The sequence below is a fragment of the Phascolarctos cinereus genome, unplaced genomic scaffold, assembly GCF_003287225.1.
Source record: "Phascolarctos cinereus isolate Bilbo 61053 unplaced genomic scaffold, phaCin_HiC Scaffold_4;HRSCAF=312, whole genome shotgun sequence".
Taxonomy (NCBI): Eukaryota; Metazoa; Chordata; class Mammalia; order Diprotodontia; family Phascolarctidae; genus Phascolarctos; species Phascolarctos cinereus.
In genome coordinates, this window is record NW_027555847.1 from 660,625,103 (window position 1) to 660,649,427 (window position 24,325).

General features: G+C 46.5%; 2 protein-coding genes and 1 non-coding gene across 14 annotated transcripts in view; 2 read left to right on the forward strand and 1 right to left on the reverse strand.

Annotated features, from left to right (window-relative positions):
* The first annotated feature begins 1 nt into the window (after window position 1).
* Window positions 2-22,672, forward strand: IL27RA (interleukin 27 receptor subunit alpha). 9 transcript variants are annotated; one of them, XM_020995051.2, is made up of 15 exons: window positions 295-359; window positions 1,458-1,565; window positions 1,793-1,946; window positions 2,545-2,714; window positions 2,805-2,959; window positions 8,502-8,658; window positions 8,794-8,882; window positions 9,603-9,786; window positions 10,194-10,373; window positions 11,259-11,360; window positions 11,464-11,622; window positions 12,248-12,373; window positions 13,119-13,215; window positions 13,416-13,503; window positions 13,683-15,556. In XM_020995051.2, the coding sequence occupies exons 2-15, from the start codon at window positions 1,538-1,540 to the stop codon at window positions 13,872-13,874; spliced, it is 1,881 nt and encodes a 626-aa protein (XP_020850710.1). In that variant the 5' UTR covers window positions 295-359; window positions 1,458-1,537; the 3' UTR covers window positions 13,875-15,556. The 9 variants fall into 9 exon arrangements, 8 of the variants coding, with proteins under 8 accessions (XP_020850713.1, XP_078010059.1, XP_020850708.1 ...); XM_020995052.2 differs by having other exon boundaries at window positions 296-359; window positions 1,829-1,946; XM_020995054.2 differs by lacking the exon at window positions 1,458-1,565 and having other exon boundaries at window positions 2-359; window positions 13,124-13,215; window positions 13,683-13,771.
* Window positions 6,442-6,582, forward strand: LOC144457376 (U4 spliceosomal RNA). The gene has a single exon (XR_013486678.1). It is a non-coding gene; the product is annotated as a U4 spliceosomal RNA (small nuclear RNA).
* Window positions 15,929-24,325, reverse strand: part of PALM3 (paralemmin 3) — a 20,636-nt gene continuing 12,239 nt past the window's right edge. For all 4 annotated transcript variants that reach the window (XM_020995048.2, XM_078153936.1, XM_078153937.1 and 1 more), the window contains 4 exons: window positions 24,084-24,220; window positions 23,303-23,387; window positions 19,626-19,671; window positions 15,929-17,874 (listed from right to left, as the gene is read on the reverse strand). In XM_020995048.2, the coding sequence (XP_020850707.1) occupies window positions 16,283-17,874; window positions 19,626-19,671; window positions 23,303-23,387; window positions 24,084-24,220 (1,860 nt within the window). In that variant the 3' untranslated portion in view covers window positions 15,929-16,282. The remainder of the gene's footprint in view (window positions 17,875-19,625; window positions 19,672-23,302; window positions 23,388-24,083; window positions 24,221-24,325) is intronic.

Consider the following 24,325-nt stretch of genomic DNA (forward strand, 5'->3'; position numbering starts at 1 on the left):
TGTGTGTGTGTAGGTCATTGTAGGGGTGGATGGTCGACCAGCACCCATTCTCCCCACCCCCCCAGCTGAGGGGCACACTTCCCTTCTGCCTCAGTTCCCCTCAGAAAAACGTTCATCTTCATAGGCCCTTCAGTTGTGGCACACCTCCCTCCCACGATCTGGGACTTTCTGCCCCAAGTCTGGGTTAACTGGAGGGAGCACAGGGAGCCAGAGAGGGGCCACCATGGAGGCACTTGGGTTCAACTGGACTCCAGGCACCAGCTTCCCTCTGTTCCTGATGCAGCCACTACCACCAAAGCTGCTGCTAATGCTGTGGCTGTTGCTGACTTTGCCAGTGAGGTCTCTGGATGTCCCAGAGGGTGAGTGATTAACGGCTCTATAATCTTCCATGCCCCTGGGCTGTTCACCCAGCTCCGGTGGCCCTGGAAGACCCCTCCCTTCTTGCTGAGCCTCAGGCAAATGCTGGGTGGGATCCTTCTTGCCTTCTCTTTCTATCCCCCCCCCAACCCCCCAGAGGCTGGGAAGCTAACTCCTCAGGGCCCCACAAGGGATGTAGGAGAGCTGGTGGATGAGATGTACTCAGCTTAGCAAGGGAGGAGGGAGGGTTGGGAGAGCTCTGGGCACCTAAGTAAGGCCCCAGCCCCTGGTGTGGCAGAAGCTGGAAGGCTGGTCATTCAAATGATATTTATTAAACTGTCTCTGTGCAGAGCTTGTGCTGGTCCCTGGGTAAACTAGGAAATTCTGATAAAACATATCCCTTGAGTTCTTCGAGATTGCTGCTAGTGCAGGGGGCACATGCCAAGTGTAAAAAAAAATTCAAGACTTAGTTGAAACCTGAATTGGAATCCTGGCTCAGACACTTCCTCACTAGCAGTGGGGACCATGGGCAAATCACTGGACCTCTCTGAACTTCAGTTTCTTCTTTATCTCTAAAATGTACAGGTAATACCTATAGTCCCTACCTCCCAGGGTTGTTGGGAAGAATGAACTAGAGAATGTATATAAAGTGATTTGTGAACTTCAGTGTAAAAATTTCACTTAGTATTGCTGAGTAGTTTTATCTCTCAGTCTTAGTTTCATCCTCTGTAAAATGGGGATGAAAGTATTTACATTGCTTCACTTACAGGATAGTCATGAGGAAAGTGCTTTGCCAATCTCAAAGCACCAGGACACTACTTTATGAGGCTTTATACTCTTCATGATTACATGATCAGAGAGGTAGAAAAGAAGTAATACTTGTAAACCCAGAAGAAGGCCATTATTGAGTCAAACCAAAGAATTCAGGGGCTTCCAGGAAGAAATGGGAAGTCAGGGAGGTCTATAGAAAAGAGTTCAAAAACAGATGACTTGGGGTGCCTCCCATCCCTGCCACTGACCAGCTGCTGGACTTGAGCCCTCTCTGGCTTCAGTATCTTCTTTTATGAAATGAGAAGATTGGATCCAATAATCCCTTTCAGGTCTGACATTCTGTGAGTTGGACTTTAAAAGACTCTGGGAATTAAGCAGATAAAAGAGGGAGAGAGAGAATACTCCAGACATGGGGGAAAACATGAGCCAGGAGAGTGGTGAGTGTAACTGGGGGGTCAGGGAGGCCAGTAGTTTGGCTGGAGTGTGAGGAGGGGAGTGGAAAGTGAGTAGAGGGGCAGGACAGGAGACGAGGTTGGAAAGGCCAGACAGCAGAGGTTGATCTTGACCATGGGGGAAATGAGGAGCCTCAGGCTTGCGGGGGGGGGGGGGGGGGGGGGGGGGAAGGGAATAACGTGACTAGCTCTCTCTGGGTTTCCTGGAACAGGGCAGCATGCTGACCAGGGATCCCTGTCCTCCTCAGCTCCACTCCATCAACTCCAGTGCTACTGTGTGAGACCCAAGGGGCACATGAACTGTACCTGGGAACGCAGCTTGGACCCTGGCATTCCTTATAACTTCTACTACCAGAGCTTAAAGTAGTGAGTAAAATGTGACTTTTCTACCTCCTCCCCCACATCCCTTCCTCCAACAGCACCACAGAAATGGCCGCTTTTGGGTCCCACCCCCTAACCATACTTCCTCCTCCACGTGACCGTCTGTCCCTTCATGAAGAGAAATGTGGTGCATTGGAAAGAGCCCCGGCTGGGGAATGGGAGGACCTGGCTTCAAATCTTGCCTTTGAAGCTTATTAAATATCATCTTGGGCAAATAATTTAATCTCCTCAGGCCTCAACTTCCTCCTTTGTAAAATGGAGAGGTTTAAGTGAATTGCCTCAGAGGCCCCTTCTTTTTTTTTTTTTTAAGGCATTTGGGGTTAAGTGACTTGCCCAGAGTCACACTAGCTAGCAAGTGTCAGGTGTTTGGTCTGAGGCCAGATTTGAACTCTGATCCTCCTGACTTCAGGGTCAGTGCTCTATCCATTGCGCCACCTAGCTGTCTGAGGCCCCTTCTAGCTCTAAGCATATGATCCTATAACTTCTCTCCTGTCAAATGAGAGGACAGGAGTCCAGTGCTATAGTGCTTCTAGCTTGCTGTGCCCTGCCTCCTCTACAGTCTTTCTGTTTTCTCCTTCACCAGCCACCCTCACAGGATCCAAAATATCACAGTGCCCAAAGGCCAGAGTTGGATCATTGTGGAACGGGAGCATCTCACTGTCTCTGATCAGTACCGTGTATGGCTGAGCCCAAAGGACAACACTTCCCAGCCTGGAGACCCGGAGCCACTAAACTTGTATCTGGATTCCATAGGTACTCCCAGAGGCGGGGGTGCCTGTCTGGAGAGTGGCAGCTTGGGGGACCCTGGGGCCCACAGGGACATTGCTTTTTTCTCTTCCACAGTGAAGCCTGAGCCACCAGAGCTATCTCATGAAGTAGAGTTCTCTGATGACCCCACAGTGGTCACTGTGACTTGGGCTGCCCCGACCTGGCCTCCCCATGAAAATTTCAAGTATCAGCTTCGCTTCCGGGACATCTCTGCTTCAATATGGCAATATGTGAGTCACATCTCCCAAACTTCCAAAGGCCATCTTGAGTTTGACTTTCCAGATAATAGTAATAATGCTCATAATTAGTATTTATATGGTACTTTAATGTTTGCAAATCACTTTACATATGTTAACTCAAATGATCCTCCTAATAGCTCTAGGAGGTAGGTACTATTATCATTAGCCCCATTTTGCAGATGAAGAAACACAGGGAAGGGAAATGATTTGCCCAAGGTCACACAAACAGTAAGTGGCAGAATCCAAATTTGAACCCAAATCTTCTGGGTTCTCTTTATATCATACCATGCTACTTCCATTATAAGCAGGCTCTGGATAGGATTAACCAATGACTGCATGTGACTATGTCCATCAGTTAATCAATAAACATTTATTAAGCACCTCCTATGTACCAGGCACAGTGCTAAGTGCTGGGATACAAAAAGAGACAAAGGGCAGTCCCTGACCTCAAGTAGCTTACAGTCTAATAGGTGAGACAATGTGCAAACTAATATATACAAAGCAAGCTATATAAATGTTGTTGTTCAGTCATGTCTCACTCTTCATGACCCCATGTGGGGTTTTCTTGGTAAAGATACTGGAGTGGTTTGTCATTTCCTTCTCCAGCTCATTTTCAAGATAAGGAAACTGAGGTACACACGGTTAAATGACTTGCCCAGGTCATACAGCTAAGTAAGTGTCTGAGGCCAGATTTGAACTCATGAAGATGAGTCATCCTGACTCAAGGCCCAGTACTCTATCCACTGCGCCATCTAGTGGCCATATACAGGATAAATAGGAAATAACAGATGGAAGGCATTAGAATTAAGAGGAGTTGGGGAAAGCTTCCAGTAAAAGATGGGATATTATTTGGGAGATATTATCTGGGACTTAAAGAAAGCCAGGGAGGTCAAGAGTGGAGAAGGAAGAACATTCCAGGCTTGGGGGAAAGCCAAAGAAAATGCTGGGAGCCAAGAGATGAGTGTCTTGTTTATAGAACAGCTGGGAGGCCAGTGTTACTGGATTGAAAAGTACAGAAAGTATAAGAAGACTGGAAAAGTAGATGGGGACTAGGTTATGAAGAGCTTTGAATGCCAAACAGAACATTTTGTGTTTGATCCCAGAGGGAATAGAGAGCCACTGGAGTTTGTGGAGTAAGGGGAGGGGATGACATGATCAGACCCAGAATAGTCAAGACCACATGTCTGTGATAGGGAGAGAGAGATGGGCTAGATTATAAAATAATTCTGAAGATTTAGGTTAGGCTGAATGACTAGCCCCAAAGAGTAGTGGCTAATATCTCCATCCGTGTAATAAGGGACAATTACCAAGTAGAAGAAGCTGGACAGCCTGCTTCTGCAAAGTATGATGGAAGTACCCTGCTCTGGATTTGGAGCACGTGCAAACATTCTAGAATTGATGCCAGTTTTCCACGAATTCCTTTGCTGCGGCAAGGGGTCCGTGGGTGTGTCATAATGCATATCATATCTTTTCAACATACTGATTAGTTTTGCTAGGGATTTGTTTTTCTTCTTCCTTTAAAAAAATGTTATAAGGAATGGCTCTCTGGGAGGGGAGAAGAAGAGGGATATGGGGGAAATATAGGTGATGTAAAAATATAAAAATCTTTTTTGTTTTAAAGACATCCTTTAACATTGGAGAGATCACTTTCATTTGAATGAAAGTTGAGGTCTGAAAATAGATTGGAAAGAATTGAAAAGTAAAGGAAGTGAAGGCAATGAGTCTAGATAGCTTTTTCTAGGAGTTTGGCTGTGAAAAAGAAGAGAGATAAAGGATATTACCTGAAGGGACTGGTAGGGTCGTGCAAAGGTTTACTAAGGAAGGGAAAATCACAGGATTACTTGTAGGTGACATAGGAGCCAGTAGTGCAGAGCTATTGAAGGTAAGAGAAAGTTGATGGAAGGGAGGCGATGGTAAGGGCAGTCAGAGATACAAGACAAGAAACCTAGGAGGAAAAAAAAGTTTTCTTACAGTATGTGAGGGGTATGCTTATGTGGATGAGTGATTGGACTTTAGCCATTCGGTCCCAGAGGCTAGAACTGGGAGAAATGGGGGGTGGGTGTTATGGAGAAGCAGATTTCAGTTCACTACAAGGAAGAATTTCCCAACAACTAGAAGCAGACAAAGATGTGATGTTCTGCCTCTTTGCTTCTCCATGAACAAGACACTCCATCTCTTGGCTCTGAACATTTTCTTTGGCTGTCTGAGAGATATTATCTGGGACTTAAAGAAATCCAGGGAGGTCAGTAGTCAGAGTGGAGGAGGCTTTGCCTGGAATGCTCTCCCTCTTCATCTCCAACTCCTTCAAGTCCCAACCAAAACCCCACCTTCTACAAGAAGCCTTCTCCAATCCCTCGATTCTAGCGTATCCCCTGTAGGAGGTATGTACTCTATCTGTGGATCATTTCCTATTTATCCTGTACAGAGTTTGCTTGTTGTCTCTCCCCCACCCCCCATTTAGATTGTGCACTCCTTGAGGGCAAGGATTGCCTTTTGCCTCTTTTTTGTATCCCCAGCACTTAGCACAGATTAGGAATTTAATAAATGTTTATTGCTTCTGTGGCCAACTGCCTTGGGAGGTAGTGAGGTCACCATTAAAGGCTGAACTTAACTAGTATGGGGTAGAGGACATTCTTATTCAGGGAGAGATTGGACTGGGCCACCTCTGAGTTTCTGTCCACCGCAAAGATTCTGGGCTTCTGCTCCTTACGGGGCCTCATGGGGATTTTTACGTGGCACATGGAAGTTATTCCATGGCTTGTGGGGAATGACAAAGCCCAGTGGGGTTTGTTATGTGGCTCATGAAGGCTACTATTAATTTAAAAATCCATTTTATTTTAACTTTCATTGAAAAATAGTATTTAAATGTATATATATATATATATGTATATGTAATATATAAAAATATAAATAGATATACACACATGTACACACACACATAGGTATTATGGAGTTGCTAGGTGGCGCAGTGTGATAGAACACTGGGCCTGGAGTCAGGAAGACTCATCTTCCTGAGTTCAAATCTGGCCTCAGACACTTCTTAGCTGTGTGACCCTGGGCAAGTCACTTCACCCTGTTTACCTCAGTTTCTTCATCTCTAAAATGAGCAAGAATAGGACATGGCAAACCAGTCTAGTATCTTTGCCAAGAAAACTCCCAATGGGATCATGAAGAGTTAGACACAAGTAAACAACAACAAATACATACTGTATGTTTATAACAGAGATTTAAAAATTGATAGATGATAAAGTTCCAGACTTGTGATTTCCTTGTTGTCAGGAGCTCCTAGTGAGAAAATTCCCTCTATCAATGCAGGTCACCAGCTACTAAGCACCTCGTAGTCTTAGAGAGTTGCCTGGTGAGCCAAGAGGTCAAGGGACTTGCCCAATGTCACACAGCCAATATGTATCATATTGAGCCCAGTTTGTCTCTGGCTATTCTGCTGTTACCACTCGCATATAAGTAAGAACAAAAGCTTTGCACAGTGGTGATATTGTAGCCAATGAGGTTTATCCAAGGTGAGATTACTGCAAATCGAAAACTCTTCCTAGTACCCCACTGTGATGGCTTGACGTATAGTTAGCATTGGCAATTTTTGACAGTTTCTATGGAGACTGAGTTTATTCTTATTTAAAAAAAAAGAGTGTTTTCTAAATTCTCATTGCCCCTGGAGTCTATGTTTCTAAAATTTTGCTTTGGAGTTCATAATAAAGCCTGTTTAGTCTTTAAAAAAAAGAAAAAGAAACAAAACTAGAATAAAAAAGAGATTATAAATTACTATATATGTTTGGGAACTTCTGTTATTTCTCTCTTTCTCTCTTTCTCTTTCTCTCTGTCTCTCGGCTATCATGGGTTAAGTGACTTTCCCCCGGGTCACACAGCTAGTGAGTGTTTGAGACACTGTTTGAACTCAGGTCCTCTTGATTCCAGGGCCTGTGTTTTATCCACAGTGTGCCCCACTGTGCCACCTCAGGGCCTGCCTGGCAGCCTGCAGGTGTTCAGGCTACCCAGGAATCAGGTAAGCACCCTGGCCCCTGAGCCCATGACCAACTTGAACACCTTCTGTTATGTCTCAGCTGTTAATCCCAGAACAAAAGAAGTGTATATTACCTTTAATGTGATAATAGTCAAATCACCTTCCTTGTTTTGAACATTTTGGTGATTTATTTAGCATGGATTTTGTTGCTGTTATTGCCTTAATTTCATCATTATGAACCATGGGAAGGGGCTGTGTGGTCAGCACGGGACTTGGGGTCAAGAGCAACTTGGGTTCAGATCTTCACTCTGACACTTACTAGTTGTGTGACCATGGATGACCTTTCTGAGCCTTAATTTCCGTATCTGTAAAAATAAAGATATGATGATGCCTATAATGTTGGGCAAGAATCAATCAAGACCCTAGAAGCATAGAACTTGGAGCTAGGAGGGGTCTAAAAAGCTGCCTAATTCAACCCCTCATTTTGTCAATAAAGAACTTTCCGAGAAATTAGTTTAATAGTATTTCATTTTTTTCCCAGTTACATGGTCAAGCAAATTTTTAGCATTCATCTTTATAAGATTTTGAGTTCCAAAATTTTCTCCCATCCTCTCTCCCCCCCCATCCCCTTCTGAAAATGGCAGGCACTTTGATAATCCTTCAGAAAAATGACATGAGCTGCCCAGGTATTATCTAAAGTACTTTGTAAACCTTAAAGCCCAGCATAAATGGTGGTAGTTATTATTACTATATTGGTTTGGCTGTCTTCATTCTTTTAAAAAAATATTTTATTTTATTATTTACTCATTTTTTAACAGTCTTTTCTCTTTAAATTTTGAGTTCCAGATTCTCTCTCTCCCTCCCACCCCCTCCCCCACCCACTGAGAAGGCAAGCAAAATGAAAATCAATTATACATGTGAAATCATGCAAAACAAATTTCTGTGTTAGCTATGTTGGGAAAAAAAGCAAGAAAAATAAAAAGAAAATTATACTTCAGCTTGTTCTCAGAGTTCATCAGCTCTCTCTCTGGAGGTGGAGAGGATTTTTTCATCATAAGTCCTTTGGAGATATCTTGGATCATTGTATTGATCAGAGTAAACCAAGTCTTTCACAATTGTTCATTATTATGGTATTGCTGTGTACAATGATCTTCGGGTTCTTCTCACTTCACTTTGCATCAGTTCATATAGGTCTTGCCATGTTTTTCTGAAATTCTCCCCCTCGTCATTTCATGGATCACAATAGTACTCCATTACAATCATATACCACAAGGCTGTCTTCATTCTGTATCACTTCATAAGGCTTCCCATGGGATAATCATATGTTAAGTGGGCCCACTGAGATTATTATATGGCCCATGGCAGGTATTGTGTGACCCATGAGAGTAATTACATGTAATAATACAGGCCTATTGGATATTATTCTATGTATTGTATTATAGAATATTATATTATTATATAGTATATTATTCTATAGATCCATAGAGGTTATTACAGGACCTATGGGAGCTATTTCTCACCCATGGGGGTTATTACCTCTCCTCATCTCTCCCTCAGGCAGAGCCTAGAGATTTATCAACCTCATCCTTTCTGGAGCTTCAGGGCTTAAAGCCAGCCACGGTTTATGAGGTATCCTCCCGCTCCCAACTGCAAAACAATATGGGCTTTTGGAGTGACTGGAGCCCCACCCTGAAATTCCAAAGCCTCCCAGCTGGTAAGTCCTTTCCTCTCTTAGGGCTGGGAGACCCAAGTCCTGGGTGCTCATATGTCTCCACCATCTCCCCTCCCCTTCTTAGCACCTGGAAGAGTTTCTCACTCCACCCTTCTCTATCCTTGTGCTTCTGTTTAGCCCCAACCGGCCAGGTGGACGTGTGGGTCTTTGGGTTGCCTTGCAGTGACCCACATCCTCAAGAAGAGTCCTATGTTTTGCTATGGAAGGTGACCTGGGGTCTGGGGGTGTTCCTTGAGGGTGTGCCTGGGCCCCAGGCCAGAGGGAGCTATAGCTTAGGCATGGGAGATGGGATGGGAAGGGGAAGATAGATCCACAGAGTCTGAGAAAGAGAGAACTTGGACTTAGTTTCCTGAGTCCCAACTGGGGCAGCATAATATAATTGAAAGTGTGATGGACTTGATGGTCAGGGACCTGAGTTCAAGTCATTTATTCTGGCCGCTGAGTAGCTATGTGACTTTGAGAGAGACTGTTCCCCATCCTGGTCCTCGATGTCCTTTGATACTTGTCAACCTTAAAGGGTTCAAATATTCTAATATAAGGGAATGTCCTTTTCCTAGACTATGGGCTGGGGAGGGTAGGAACTCTTGTCTTAGTATATTAATGGATTTTAAAAGCCTTCTTCTTCTAACAACCCTGCAAGGAAGGTGGTACAAGATATATTATTTCCTCATTGCAGATGAGTAAACCAAGGTGGGGGTGGGGGGTGACCAGCCGAGGGTGGTCCAGCATTAATGGCAGAATCAAGACCTGAGCTCAGGCCTCCTGACTCCAAGTCCAGCAATCTAAGCTAGACTTTGAATCCCGTCCTTCCAAAGTGGCTTAGCACTCAGCACAGGCCTTCATATACAGCAGACACTTTATTAATGGACATTGAATGAATGCTGATCCCCCTCATGACACATTAATCCCTTCTCTTCCTGGCTTAGGACCTCATGCCTGGGTTGGGGCTGAGCTATAAGGTGGTGTTCCAGGTACGAGGTGGAGACCTTCACCTTATGGTCAAACCCTGCTGCAGTACCATCCTTCCCAAAGACACAGAGTGGGTATCAGTAGTGGCCTTCAATATTACTGGCCAGGGGCATCCATCCAACCTAACCCTGGCCTGTTCAGGTAAGGCACTGTGAGCTTCCTCCAGGAAGTATCAGGGAGGGATGGTGAGGCCATCCTGGCTCTGGGTGGTCCTAACTATCCCAGAGTAGGGGTGCATTGCTTCTGGAAGAAATGAGTTCCCCATCACTGGAAGTGTTCTACCTACTGACCAATGAGGGATATTGTCAAGATATGTTAAGATGTAGTTTGAAACAGATGAATGTAGACATGTCTTCCATCTCTGAGATTCTGTCATTTGGGGGGAAAGGCCATGCAGAAATAGTAGATATCAATGAGGGACTCAATGGACGAGAGTTGAAGAAGCAGAAATGAAATGGAGGGGCCGGGGAAGAGGTGGACTAGGCCCTGACTCCCCTACTGTGTTGGTAGCTGGGGCACCAAGCCTCCTGGTTCACACCTGTCCCCAGGTTCTGCTCCTAAGAGGGTCCAAGTAAACAGCATGGGAAATCAGGGGATGTTGGTCACATGGGTACCAGAGCCACAGGAACACCAGGAGTTTATAGTGGAGTGGACCAAAGAAGAGACATCTCTCCAGGAGCTCAACTGGACCCGTCTGCCAAATGGGAGTCACAGCACACTGCTGAGAGGTGAATTAAGGAACCAATCAGGCTGAAGGGATGCCTCAGTCCTCCCTCCAAGCTGCTGAAGGGTTCTACAGACTGATAGACAGATGGACAGGAAAGAATTGTGTCATGGTGAAAACATGAGTTAGGAGTGGTTAAAAAAAAAAGAGCCAGTGTCCACAGTGAACTGCAAACTCAAAAGGAATCAGTCATACAGTACAAAAGAGTGACTCTGCATTGAGTGTCACTGGGCCCAGAATAAAGGGGTGATAATCCCACTATCTTCTGCTCTACTCAGACCTCATTTCCAATACTGTGTTCAGTTCTGGACCCCATATTTTAGGAAGGACATTTGACAGGATCCAGCATGTCCCGAGGAGTTCAACCAGGATGGTGAGAGGACTCAGGATCAAATCATAAGATCAGTTTGGGAATGCCGAGCTTGGAGAAGAGAAGACTTGTAAAGGGGGCAGTAGTAGTTTAATGACTAATAGCTAGTTTTACACATTCAAAGGGCTTTCATGGTGGTTGGTGGAGATTGCAGATGTAGGCTTAATATTAAGGAAAACTTCCTCCTGGTGAGAGTGGTCCAAAAGCAGAGTGGGCTGTGTCAGGGGGCAATGGGTCTTCCATTTCTAGGCCTGATGACTGACCATTTTGAGAGGATGTTGCAGGAGATATGGGCTTAGTCAGAGGTGGGAGTGTTCTCAATGTCTTCCAAGGTTCTCTACAACTGTGAGATTAGATGGTTCTGGGAAGCCCTGGAAAGGAGGGGCTCATAGGCAAAAGGGATGAAGAATAGAAGATGTGATAGGCAGGGGGAAGCAGGCAGAGGGATGGGGTAGAGAAGGGTAGAGTGGACTTTCCCTATGGTTTTTCTGGACCCATGCCCCCTCCCTCTCTTCCAAGGAAACTTCAAGAAAGGAGTTCCATACCGAGTGACCGTGAGTAGTGTCTCTCTGAAGGGTCTGGCCTTTGCGACTCCAGTCTGGGGGTACAGTCAGGAAATAGGTAAAGGAATAGGGATGGGGCATAGGAGGAGGGGTGGTGGCATGCGGGTCCTAGGGAAGGGGTTGCAAAGCAAAGCAAAGCCTCTGATGTTTACTCTTCCCAGCACCACCAGAAGGGCCAGTTCTGTGGCAAATTCCGAATGCTGCCAGTGGGGCACTGACTGTAGCATGGGCTGAGCTCCCCAGAGGACGACGTGGGGGACACTTCACACACTATACCCTGTATGTGCAGCCAGACTCTGGAGCCCTCACCCTTCTGAATGGTAACTCTCTACCCTCTTCTTCTCCATCCCCCTATGTTGGCCCCTAATCCAGCCTCATATTCCACCTTCTCTAGGAAGTCTTTGTGAACTCTCACTGGCCAATCCACTGTGGCTAATTCTGGAACCTGCCACCCAGGGACTTCTCCTTACCTATTACAATGTTGCTCACAGAATCACAGAATTCTGGAAAGGTCCTCAGAGGGTACCTATATCATCTCATTTTACAGATAAGGAAACTGAGGCCCATGAAAAGGAAAGAATTTGCCTAGGGTCACACAAGTAAGCACAGGAGTCCAGGAGCATAGGAATTAGACCCAGGTGGGGCTTGAGAGATTATAGTCCAATTCTTTCGTTTTACAGATGAGGAAACTCAGAAGCCCAGAAAAGGGGCAGGGATTAGCACGAGGCCACTCTGTGAGTTCGTGCAGAAACAGGACTAAAACCCAGGTTTCCTGGCACCTGGCATAGAGGTCTTTCCATTGCTCCACACTGCTTCTGAACCTGGCCCAGAGCCTGCTTCCTCCAGGAAGCCTCCCTAGAATGAACCCATCTTACCCTTATCAGTCCCCTTCACTCTACCTTCCTCTCACTGACAACTCTGTCCACATCTTCTCTGTCCCTCTAGTGAGCGCGGATACCCTAAATGTGACCCTATGGGACCTGCCTGGAGGATACTATAAGATGTGGGTGACAGCATCCACTGTTGCTGGCCTGGGTCAGCCTGGCCAGCTCCTCCAACTCTTCCTCCCTGGTGCGTATGCTGGAGACAGGAGGCCCAGGTCCTGTTGGGAGAAGGAAGGGGTGGTGGCTTTGGGAATGACAGTTATACCTTCCACATCATAAGGGTTAGGGGCGCAATGCCCCAGTAATCTGGAAAATCCAGGTAAAATTTTTTTTGGCCCTCCTGGAAGTCTGAATTTTTTTCTTTTTCTTTTATGGGGTGTTTACAGTACCTTACTGTAAAATTTGGATTGAATATTTGGTCGTAGGCTATCTTATACAATACTATACACATGTGTTTCTGAGTTTCTAAACTTTTTCTGTGTCATCTGTGGCCTTTGCAAAACTCACAAAAAATTTTAATTTCTTATGCTGACCTGTGATATATCAAAACCATGATGGGAAAAATCGTGATGTAGAAGGGATAATTGTACTGACAGGTGATGATGGTGAATGGTAAATCCTAGCTCTTAACAGAGGTTTTGGGTTTAAAAGGACCAGCTGTTGGATGCTAGAATGCCTGGCTTTGCTGGGGAGTCAGGATGTTAGGGGCCTTGGAGATAACTGGAGGTGAGGGTGGGGATAGGCCATTATTAGCAAGCATTAGAAAGAAGAAGCCTATTTCCCTGATCTTTTTGGTAAGTATGTGTGTGTGTGTGTGTGTGTGTATGTATGTGTGTGTGTGTGTTGGGGGGGCAGGGTGGTTTAGGGGAACCTGCTAGGTAGCACATTTCCCTGGGCCCTGACATCTGATCCTTGCCTTCTTCTGCTCCTAGAGAAGAATTGGAAAGAGTCGAAAATACTGTGGAATGTTCTGCTGTTCTGCGTTTTGTTATTGATGAGTTGCTGCCTGGGTTTGGTGTTCTCCAAGTGGTGAGGGTACTGGATGCCTAGGTCCTGGTCAGGACTCCCAGAGGGGAGGGGAAAAAAAGTGTGGCTTGTACCATGGGGCCCCTGGGGCAGAGAAATTCTGGATTTCTTAGAGGACAGTGTATCCTGGGGTGGAGAGCTCAGGTGCCTTCATGTCACCACCTTAACTGTGTCATTGACCTTCTTTCCCTGGCCTGAGTCAGCTGCCTCTGTCAAAAGTTTCTGCCCCATTGGGTCTCTGAAAGGATCCCTGATCCCTCCAATAGCAAGAGCATGCAGCCTTGGGGAGAGGTGAGTAGAGGAGAGAGCCTGGCTTCCTAGTCCATAAACTTTGAATTTGAATTCCCCCTCTCTGAACTACCAAGCTCCCCCTGTCTGTCATACATTGAGCCCCAATGGGAAAGGGGAGGAATGGCCAGTTGGTGGGGGAGGAAGGAACTAATGCCTCCCTCTTCAATGATTTTCCCTAGGAGCTTCCCCAGGCTCCACCTCCCAAGGACGCCCTTTTCCTAGACGTGGAAGAAGTAGAGACTCCAATGTCCCCAACCCCCCAGCCTCCAGAGGCTCCCATCCCACTTGACTCTGGATATGAGAAACACTTCCTGCCCACACCTGAAGAGCTGGGCCTTCTGACCCTGCCCAGATCACAGACCTCCACCTGAGGAGTCCTGGACAATGAAACTCTGTCGAGAGGGTGGATCCATGATGTAGAGGAGCCAAGCCCAGGATCAAGGCATTGCCCTGATTTGGGGGGCACTAAGTCTCAAAACCACAGAAGACCAAACCTGGAAGGGGCTTAGAAGTTGCTTTGTCTGCTCCATGTCCTGTCTTACAGCAATGGAGACTAAGGGGGCAAGGATGAGAATGGGAGAAGATTTGCCCAAAGCCATACAGCAAGTTAGAATAAGGCCTGGGATTCAATTCTTGTCCCCTACCCCACCCCACCCAGTTCCTTTCTGCTCTGGGAGGAGAGCCATGGGAAAATCCTGCTGTGTTCCTCGGATCATTCTGTGGACGTGTGGAGAAGAGCACATGATGTCCTACAGTGGGCCAGAGAGTTTAGGGCTAGAAGGATCCTCAGAGGTAAAATAGTCCAACTCCCCTCCTCATACAGAGTAGGAGGCAGAAGTGCAGAAAGAGAAGTCCCTCCCTCAAGGATGCACAGCTCATCAGGAGCAGAAGGAGAACTCAGCTAACACCTGAGCTCCCTGACACTAAACCCAATGCTCTCTCTTTTGCCTTACACTCCTCGTTCATCCTACCCACATATATGAGCAGGGGATTCAGTCAAGTCTCTCCCCTTCCCCCAAATCTTGAGTGACCTCCCCACTGCCTATAGGACCAAGTCTAAACCTTTCTTCCTGGCATTCAAGGTCCTACTGTTTTGTCCCGGCTCTCTAGCTTTACCTCCCACAGACCCACTCTGTCCTCTCCAGTGCCCGACAGCCTACGTACAGCTCACCGTTCATATCTGAAACACACCTTCTCACCATTTCTCTAGGTTTTGGTTCCCTCGGTTCATTCTGCCTTTCTCCCCTGAACTCTAAACCATTCTTTCAGACTCAGCTCAGATGGCACTTCCTCCAGGAAGTCTTCCCTGCAGACCTGACCCCTTTCCTCCTTTGCTCTCCCTAGACTCCATTTGTACCACTCTCACTAACACAGATTATATGTTCCATTGGCCTTGGATTCTAGCTACCCCTGTATCTGTCTTATCTTAAACTGGGCTACAAAATCCCTAAGGGTAAGGTCTGGGACTTCTCTGTTCTTGCCTCTTCTCCGGGTGTAACCCAGAATAAGAGGTACTTCAGAACAGAGAATATCAGAGGTTGAGAGCTGGAAGGAACCTCAGAAACCTTCCAGTCCAACCCTTTCATTTTACAGATGAAGAAACTGAGGCCTAGCATAGAAGTTAAGTGACATGACTAAGGCCATCCAAGTAGTGACTGGGGTGAGATTTAAACCTAGTTCTTTTGATTCTAAATCCAATGCTCTTTGCACCCCACATGGATGCTCCGTAAGTGGGTTTGGAATTGAATTGAGGAAAATTAAGGTCTCAAGAGGTGTTGGTCAGGGAGAAGGAACACCCTGGAGCCTCCCAGGTCCCAGGGCACCAGGTGACAGGGTGGACTTGAAGTCAGGAAAGTCTGAGTTCGAATCCTTTCTAAGCCCCTTCCTAGCTGTGCTAACTATGGGCGAGTCACTCAGTCCATCTCCCTCAGCCTCAGTTTTCTCACTGGTAAAATAAGGATAAGAATAACACCTACCTCATGGGGTTATGAGAATCAGATGAGATCATGCCTGTAAAGTGCTTCACAAACCTAAAAGTGCTATAGAAATGATAGCTATTTGTTTAGTATTATTCCTAGCTCGGTCTCCCAAGTAGAGGCGGAGAAGGCCTTCCACTCTCATCACGTACCTTGATAACAGATCCAAGGATTCAGACCCAGAAGGGACCTTGGAGATAGCCTAGTCTACTCACTTCCTTTCACAAATGAGGAAACTGAGACCCGAGTGACTAGCGAGTAGCAGAGGCTTCTGTGCTGTGATGTCACCGTGATTGCTGGAAGGCAATCTCAGTGGTCCTTCAGTTCACCCTTTTCATTTTATAGATGAAAAATCTGAGAGCCAGAGAGGGTACCACAGATAGTGGTGAGTCATAGAGCTGGAATCTGAACCCAGATTCTTGATCTCAAATCCAGAGTTCTCCATGTCATTCTGTTCTCCTTTTTATTTTCAAGTATTAAGGCATCACTGGGGGCATGGGGCTGGGAGAGGAAAAGGAGAAAGGCCAGGATCACTGAGGCAGTGGGTGAGAGCCGAAAGGGCAGCAGGGCCTCCAGAGTCCTGCCTGTGCTGAGGGTGTGGTGGCCGGTGCCTAGGCCCTGTGTTGAATCCCGGCTGCGCTGGGCAGTGGCCCCACCCCCACCCCGTGGCTGTGCCCAGGGTGGAAGGGAGGGCGAGGTAGCTGTGAGATTGACTGGGTCAGGGTCAGGATGGGAGGGGGAAGCCTCACACCCCAGGCTCCTCCCTGCTTCCACAAGGTCTCTCAGCTGGCTGGAGGGATGGCTCACATCATTATACAGCACTGACATGTCTGCTTGGAGCCACTGGCCTGCTCGCTGTCAGGTGGGGGCTCAGCCCGTTGGGCAGGTGCATAGGTGGGCACTGGGCGGCTGGCGGGGTTCACGATGCGAGTGGCTGGCTGCAGCAGGGGCTGGCATTCTGGGGGTCCCGATTCAGGGGCCGGGAGCTGCTCCAGGGATGGGGCTGGAGCCTGGGGCTCACCCGGGGCTGATGTGGCCTCTTCAGCCAGTGGTTCTGGTCCTGCCTCAGGCTGGGTAATTTGCTTCATCTCCTGTTTCTGCTCCTCTGTCTCCTCAGAGTCGGTCCCCTTCTCTCCTCCGGGATCCTTCTCTGCTGGCATTTCCTTTTCTACCTCTCCTTCCCCCTCCTTTTCCTCTTCCTCCTTCGACCTCAGCTGTTCTCCCTCTTCTTCCTCTTCTCCTCCAAGCTGTTTGTCTTCCCCTGCTTCCTCCTCTTCCTCCAGCTGTTTCTCTCCCCCTGCTTCCTCCTCTGCCTCCCCCTGTTCTTTTCCCTCTCCTTCCTTTTCTACTCCCAGCTGTTCCTCATCCTCTTTTCCTTCCTCTGCTCCTACATGTACTTCTCTCCCTCCATCCTTCTGAAAGACTTCCTCAGTCTCACCTTCTAACTCCAGCTTCTCTGTCTCCAAATGCTTTTCTTCCCCTCCTTTCTCTGCTCCCAGCTGTTCTTTCTCCCCTTCCTCCTCTCCCCCCAACTGCAAGCTTTCCCCTGCCTCACCTTCTTTTGATTCCTTGGTGGTTCCTTCTGATTCCTCGACTAGTACCTCCTCCCAGTCTTCAGTGATGAGTACCCTTTCCACCCAGATGAAGGAGCCCTCTCCTTGGTCTCCCAACTCAGGACTCCCCCCAGGGCCCTGCTCTTTGGACTTTAGCTCTGAGCTAGCAGGGCTGCCTGATGCTGCTTCCTCTCTAGCTATTCCCTCTGAGTCCCCCATGTCACTGCCATTAGTTCCCCCCAGTCCCTCCCATACAACCTCAACAATACCCCTGTCTTTGGTCACCCACTCGGGAAGTTCTGGGGCTTGCATCATTGACCGGTTCTTCATTGCCTCCAGAACCATTTCCTCCACCTCCTGGACTCTCCTGTCCTTGGTCATCCATTCAGGAAGCTCTGGGTCTCCTGTTACCTGGTGGTCCCCTATCACCTCTAAGACTATCTCTTCAACCTCCCGTTCTTTTACCTTCCCCCTTTCTGTACATGTGGGGGCCTCCCTGGCACTTTCCTCTAGGAACCTCAGCCCATCCCACTCCACCTTTACTATGCCTGGTCCCAGGACTGTTCCCCTAGAGCCGTCCACCCCATCCCCAGCACCTGGACCCCTGTCTTCTGCTGTGTCCACCTGATTCTGGGTCAGCTCCTGCTCCCCAGAGACCGGTGCTGGGCATGGACCATTGACCTCGATAGTATCTGCTGTGGACACCTCCTCTTTCTTTGGCGCTTGGGAAGTTGTGGCTGCCTCTACCCCCAACTCCTTGGGGATCCTTGAGGTAGAGGGATCAGGCATGGAGACCGCTGGCATAACAGGTAGGGAGGCTCGTTTTTCAAGATCTTCCTTGCCTAGGAGCAGAAAAAGGGAAGACCTAAAGGGTGAGTCAGGTTCATGATATCTGCTTCTGCCTTCCACAGAATCTTGGGAAAGGGCTTCAGAAGGCATCTAGCCCAAGCTGTGCCTAAATAAGGGGGCAAGCTAGGTGGTGCAGGGGACAGAGCACTGGCTGTGGAGGATGTGAGTTCAAATCTGACCTCAGACACATAATACTCACTAGATGTGTGACCCTGAGCAAGTCACTTAACCCAGAATACCTCACCAAAAAAAAAATCCCTTTAAAACATGCTTGACAAGTAAATAGTCATCAGCCTCTGCTTAAGGACTTTCAGCAATGGTGAGCTCATTTTCTCCTGGGAGGACCTAGTTCACTTTGGACAGCTCCAATCGTTAGGAAGTTGGTTTTTTTTTTCCTTCTAACCTTCCTGCAACCTCCCATATTGCTTCTAGTTTCACCCTTTGGAGCCCAGCAAAATAAGTCTGATCCCTGTTATATAGAACAGTTCTTTAAGTGTTTGGAAACAGCACTCATTTTCCCTTAACGTCTTTTCTGGGATAATGTCTCCAGCTCCTCTGATCAGCCCTTGTATGGCACAGTCTCCAGCCCTTTTCCCCATCCTGCTCTTTGGGTTTATCCTCTAGTTTGCTGTTGCCCTTCCATAAATGGGATGCCCAGGATTAATACAGTATGCTAGGTATAGTCTAACCAGGAGAAATGCCAGAGAGACCAGGACAAAAGACCAGGAGAACACTTGCCTCTCTCATTCTGGATCTAAGCCTCAATTAATGCAACCTAAGATGACATGAACATTTTTGGCTTCAGACCCTGCTGCTCTGTTGACTCACGCTGAGCTTATAGGTCCACTAATAACCCCAGAGCCTACCTACCCTCCAATTCCCCCATGGAAACTGTTGTTTTGGGTGGTAGAAAGAGAATTATACCTGCCATCCTAGAGATCTGAGTTCAAACTCTGACTCTTACTTACTACTAGGGGGTGTGACCTTGGATAAGTCACCTCTCTAAGCCTTGGTTTATTCATCATCTTTAAAATGAAAATAATAATAGTCAACTATTTGCCTCGTGAGATTGTTGTGAAGAAAACATTTTGTAACTTTAAATAGTGCCATGTGTGGGGGTCATATAGTGCTTGTGGTGTGCTGGAGCCATCTTAAACTGGCTTGAGAGAGCTGGTTGTTAAATTTTCAGTGTGAGCATTTATAACTTGGAAGTAGGCAAATGCTACAAATCAGGGCATGATTGATTGTTTTGTTGATTGTCTAGGCTTAGGAAAGTGATTGCGCTCATGTTAATAATGCAGATTAAATTTAAAAGTGTGTTCTGAGAATTCTTTTCTGGAAGCCAGTTGTTAAACATTTAGCAATAGCTCTGTGTGTGTATGTTAGCTATTATTAGCCAAGTCTTGACATCTTTGATTTTTTTTTTAGTTTTCTTCTAGTTGATTTTTTAAAATCCACGTATAGGATTTTAAATTTTTCTTTATTAAATTCCATTTTATTAGAATAAACCCATCATTCTAGCCTCTTGAAATCTTTTGGTATTTCGACTATGTTTGCTGTCCTTCTCAGCTTGGTGTTATATGCAAATTTGACAAATATACTATTAGTGCCTTTATCCAATATACCATTAAAAATGCTGAATGGGCTTTTTAGGTGATGGACAGATCTTAGGGAACTCTGAGGCCTCTCATCTGGGAATGAAACCCAAAGTGGCTCCCCAAAAAAGAGGCATGAAGACACTCACCTTCAGGGCCTGGCTCCATGGCAGTCTGAGAGAGAGATCGGGATACCTAAAGGGAGACACACAGAACTCTGTAGTTAAACTTGGTCTCTCCCCCTGGTTCCTCCTTCCTCCTAATTCTGGACTTCATCTCCCCTCACTTAAACCATTGGTAACTGCCTCTTAATTCATCTCTCTCCAGTTTCTTCTCTTCCAATTCTTCCTATTGAGATCACTAGGCTCATCTTGCTAGAGCCTTATTTTGATAATGACTGTCTTTCATGGCTCTCCACTGCCTCTGAGATAAAATTCAAACCCCACATCCTGGCATTCAAGGACCTCCATCATCTGGGTTCAACCTATCTTTCCAGCATCCCTCCCTGATTTCATACACTAAGCTTCTGGTCCAGACACACTGGTTTTGGTGTTCTCTCTAACTTACCAAGTGTCTTTGATCTATAGAGTCAGAGAGTGAGAGACACAGAGAGAGACAGAAAGACAGAAAGACAGAGAGAGAGAGAGAGAGAGAGAGAGAGAGAGAGAGAGAGAGAGAGAGAGAGAGAGAGAGAGACCAAGACAGAGAGACACACACACACACACATACAGAGACACAGAGACAGACAGAGAGACAGACAGACAGACACACACACACACACACAGAGCACTTAGATGGCTTAGATGTCATCTAACCTAACTTCTTCCTTTTATAGGTAAAGAAACTGAAATCCAGAGAGAGGACTGTCCAAGGCCACACAGATTATGAATGGCAGTCAGGACTTGAACTCAGGTCCTCAGTCTCTAAGTCCTGGGTTCTTTCTACTCTGACTTACTACTTCTGCCTATCCATATGAAGGACTTAGAACCTTAAAGATGCCTTAAAGATCAAGCCCTCTCTGCCTTCCAAGGACCATGTTAAGTCCCAGCTTTCTTTCTATCCCTAGCACTTAGTATAGTGCTTAGTAATAGATGCTTATTAGCTGGCCAGCTTCTCAAAACTCAGCCCAAGCATGGCCTCCCACATGATGACATTCTGATTCTCCTGGGTATGAGTGCTCTCCCTGCCAGACCTACCTCGTTTTCATTTTGTCAATATCTGTAGGCATTTATATCTTTACCTGTTGTTCCCCAAATCAGGTTGCAAGTTTCATAAGGGCACAGATAATTTTGTCTTTTCATCTCCAGCACTTAGCCCTGTGCTTGGCACGTAGTAGACACTCAATAAGGCTTGTTGATTGATTGCCCACAATCTTCCCTGACCTACACAATGACCCTTCCGTTCTCTGACTCCTGTAGCCCTTTCTGAATCTCTTGCTGATCTGACCTGTGCATGAGGACATTGGCTAGACTTTGAATCAGTCCATAGGACCTACAGCTGGAGGGGATCTTTGTGGTCAGTGCCACAGAATCTCTGTTTGAAGAGACCTCCAGAGGAGTCAAGTTAACAAGCATTTGCCAAGTGCTTACTCTGTTCCAGGCAGTGCATCACACACTAGGAATACAACAAAAGACAAAAATACAGTTCTTTCCCTCAAGGAGCTCACATTAGCTCACCCACAAACAAAATATATACACACAAAATCTATAGCTAGCATTTATGTAGCACTTTAAGGTTTGCAAAGCACTTTTATGCATGTTACCTCATTTGATCCTTACAACAAGCCTGAAAGATAGGTGCTTTTATTATACCCATTTTACAGATGAGAAAAATGAAGCTGAAAGGGGTTAGGTGACTTGCGTAAGTCACACAGCTAGTAATTGTCTGAGGCAAGAGTCAAACTCAGGTTTTCCCGATTCATATTCCTGCACTCAATCCACTGAGTGACCTCGCTGTCCCATTTGTAGCCAATATATAGGGTAAATTGGAGGTAATCTCAGAAGGAAGGCACTAATATTGAGAGAGATGGGGAAAGACTTTTTTTGTGTTTTTTTTTCCTTGACTTTTTGAAGAAGGTGGAATTTTGCCTGAGACTTGAATGAAGCCTGGAGATATGGGGACAAGTAGCAAGAGCATTCTGGGAATACTTTAATTGGCAATTAAAAAGTCACTGTGGTCACTTTAGAGAAAGCAGTTTCAGTTGAATGAGGAGATCAGAAGCCAGACTGCAGAGTTTAAAAGAGAATGAGAGGAGAGGAAGTGGAGCCAGTAATTGTGAACAGCTTTCTTTAGTTTAGCCATGGAAGGAAGGAGAAATATAAGATGAGAGAAGAGATGGGCACATCAAGCTGAGGGCTTTTTAAGGATGGAGGAGAACTCAGTGTATTTGTAGATGGCAGAGAAGCCACTAGTAGACAGGGAAAGACTGAAGATTAGTGAAGGACTGGGGATGATAAAGGGGGGATTCTGCTGGAGAAGATAGGATGTGCTGAGATTACTTGTGCCTTGGAAAGGGGAAAGGTGATCTCTTCATGTGAGAAAGGGATGAAGGAGGAGAGAATGGGGGAAGATGTCCAAGTGATGTGAGATGGGGAGGGGAGAATAGGCAGCTCTGACTAGGAATTCCTCCTATATCATCTCTAAGAAATAGTCATTCAGTCTTTGAAGATCCCTAGTGAGTGTCAATCTGCCTCTCGGAGGCAGCTCATTTCACTTCTAAATAACTGATTGCTAGGAAGGTTTTTCCTGACATTTGAGCTGCGATCTGCCTCTCTACAATCTTCTCCCATTTCGTCTACCTCTGTCTTCCAGGGCTAAATCAGAACAAGTCTAATGCCTTCTCCATGTGACCAACCGACTTTCAAGTACTTGAAGACCCCATACCTGCAAAGAGATTCTGGTGCCAGTGCAACTAGAAAGCTAATTGTTAAATTTTCAGCATGAACATTTGCACCTCGGAAATCAGCAAATGTTACAAATCAGGGATTGATTTATTGTTCTGTTGATGTCTAGTCTCAAGAAAATGATGGAGAAATGTTCATAATTCAGATTAAAATTAAGAGTTGTAGGTAGTGCCTATATACATGTATGTATGTGTATATGTATACACATACAGTTGGAGAACTGGTTGTTAACCACCAAATAGCACATCATTTAGATCTCTTGTTCTCTGGAGTAAACATCCCAGTTCTTTCAAGCAGTCTTTATATTGTATTATCTTGGGGCCCCTTCACCATCTTGGTTGCTCTTCTCTGGGTGATATAGAGTTTATCAATGACCTTCCTAAAATTCATTACTCAGAACTGAAACACTGTAATCTGAACAGGGCAGAGTAGAGTAGGACTATCTTGTTCCTAGACACTCTGTCTCTCTTGGTGGAACCCAAATCACATCAGCTCTTTTGGTGGCTGGACCTCCCTGTTGACTAGTCTTTACCCTGCCATGCACTAAAGCCTCTAGATTTTTTTTTTCTGATAAACTATTATCCTGCTTCCCTGCTTCCTCTGTCTTGTACTTTTGAAGTTGATTTTTTTAACCTAAGTGCAAGATTTTATATTTCTCTCTACCCACCTTTCTAGCTTAGTTAGATCTTTGTGGTTCCTGATCATCCCATGAATTTTACAGGTTGGAAAGCTGAGGCTAAGAGAGGGGAAACAATTTGCCTAAAGTCACACAGCTACTGGTGGGAGAATCAAATCCAGTGCTCTTTCCACTCTACCTATTCACTACTGTTCAAAGAGCACAGTCTAGCAGACACCCAGGATATTTTACCCCTTTTCTCTTCCCTCAAAAGAATACACATGTTTTACATCCTGTTCCTTCTCACCTGTCGTCGCCAGGTGGGCCAGGCAGAAGTCTTGTGCTGGGCACCTGTTGAAGCACTCTGTAGTAACTGGAGTTGTGACTGGAGTCTGGGGAAGAGGTTGCTGCTAGAAGCCAGGAATCTGGTTTCCCAACTTTCACCCCTCCAACAATTGGGACCCAAGTGTCCAGCCTCCCCTCCCAGCATCCCAGGGCCAAGCCTCAGATGGCCTGCCTTCATAGGCTCATGAATGGCCCTGAGAGGTCATCTAATCCAACTATTCATTTTGAAGATGAGGGAACTGAGGCAAAGGGAAGGGAAGGGTAAGGAAGGAAAAGGAATGGAAAGGTAGGAGTGGAAAGAGAAGGAAGGGGGAAGGGGAGGAAAAGGAAGGGAAGAGTAGAGAAGGAAAAAGGAAGGGAAGAAAGAGAAGGGAAGGGGAGGGGGAGGGGAGGGAAGGGAAGGAAAAGAAAAGGAATGGAAGGGTAGGAGTGGAAAGGGAAGGAAGGGGGAAGGGGAGGGGAGGGGAGGGAAGAGTAGAGAAGGAAAAAAGGAAGGGAAGAGAAGAGAAGGGGAGGGGACAGGAGGGGACAGGAGGGAAGGGAAGGGAAGGAAAAGAAAAGGAAAGGGACTTGCCCAAGGTAGTCAGTAGCAAAGCTGGCTCCCAGCCCACATCCTCTCATTATAGTTCAATGATTCAGAATATTTCTGATCTACTATAGAAAGGGGCAGGGCCCAGTTGTGAACAGGAATCCAAGGGCCAGGTGGGCAATTAATTACAGAGCCCTCCCCCCCTGCCCCTTACGTGAACAGACTGTCTTCCAAGTGTTGGATTCTGGCCTGGGCCTGGCCCTGAGGGGAATGGGGATCCGCCTCTGGCTCAGCGCCCTCGGGTCCCTCAGCTGTCCCATCCATCAGCCATCGCTCCCGAAGGGACTTCCTCTTGGGGAAGGGCAAGAAGGAAGGTGAGAACCCAGCCAAACACTGGACAAGCCACCCCACCCTCCGAGACTGGGACGGATTACCCCCACCCACAGACCCTTCCCC

Bases quoted from the DNA above. Each gene is read 5' to 3' on its own strand.
- IL27RA (XM_078153933.1), top strand. From the start codon at position 224: ATGGAGGCACTTGGGTTCAACTGGACTCCAGGCACCAGCTTCCCTCTG. The intron at 1,947-2,544 runs GTGAGTAAAATG...CTCCTTCACCAG, and splicing joins TACTACCAGAGCTTAAAGTA to CCACCCTCACAGGATCCAAA. The intron at 13,504-13,682 runs GTGAGTAGAGGA...GATTTTCCCTAG, and splicing joins GCATGCAGCCTTGGGGAGAG to GAGCTTCCCCAGGCTCCACC.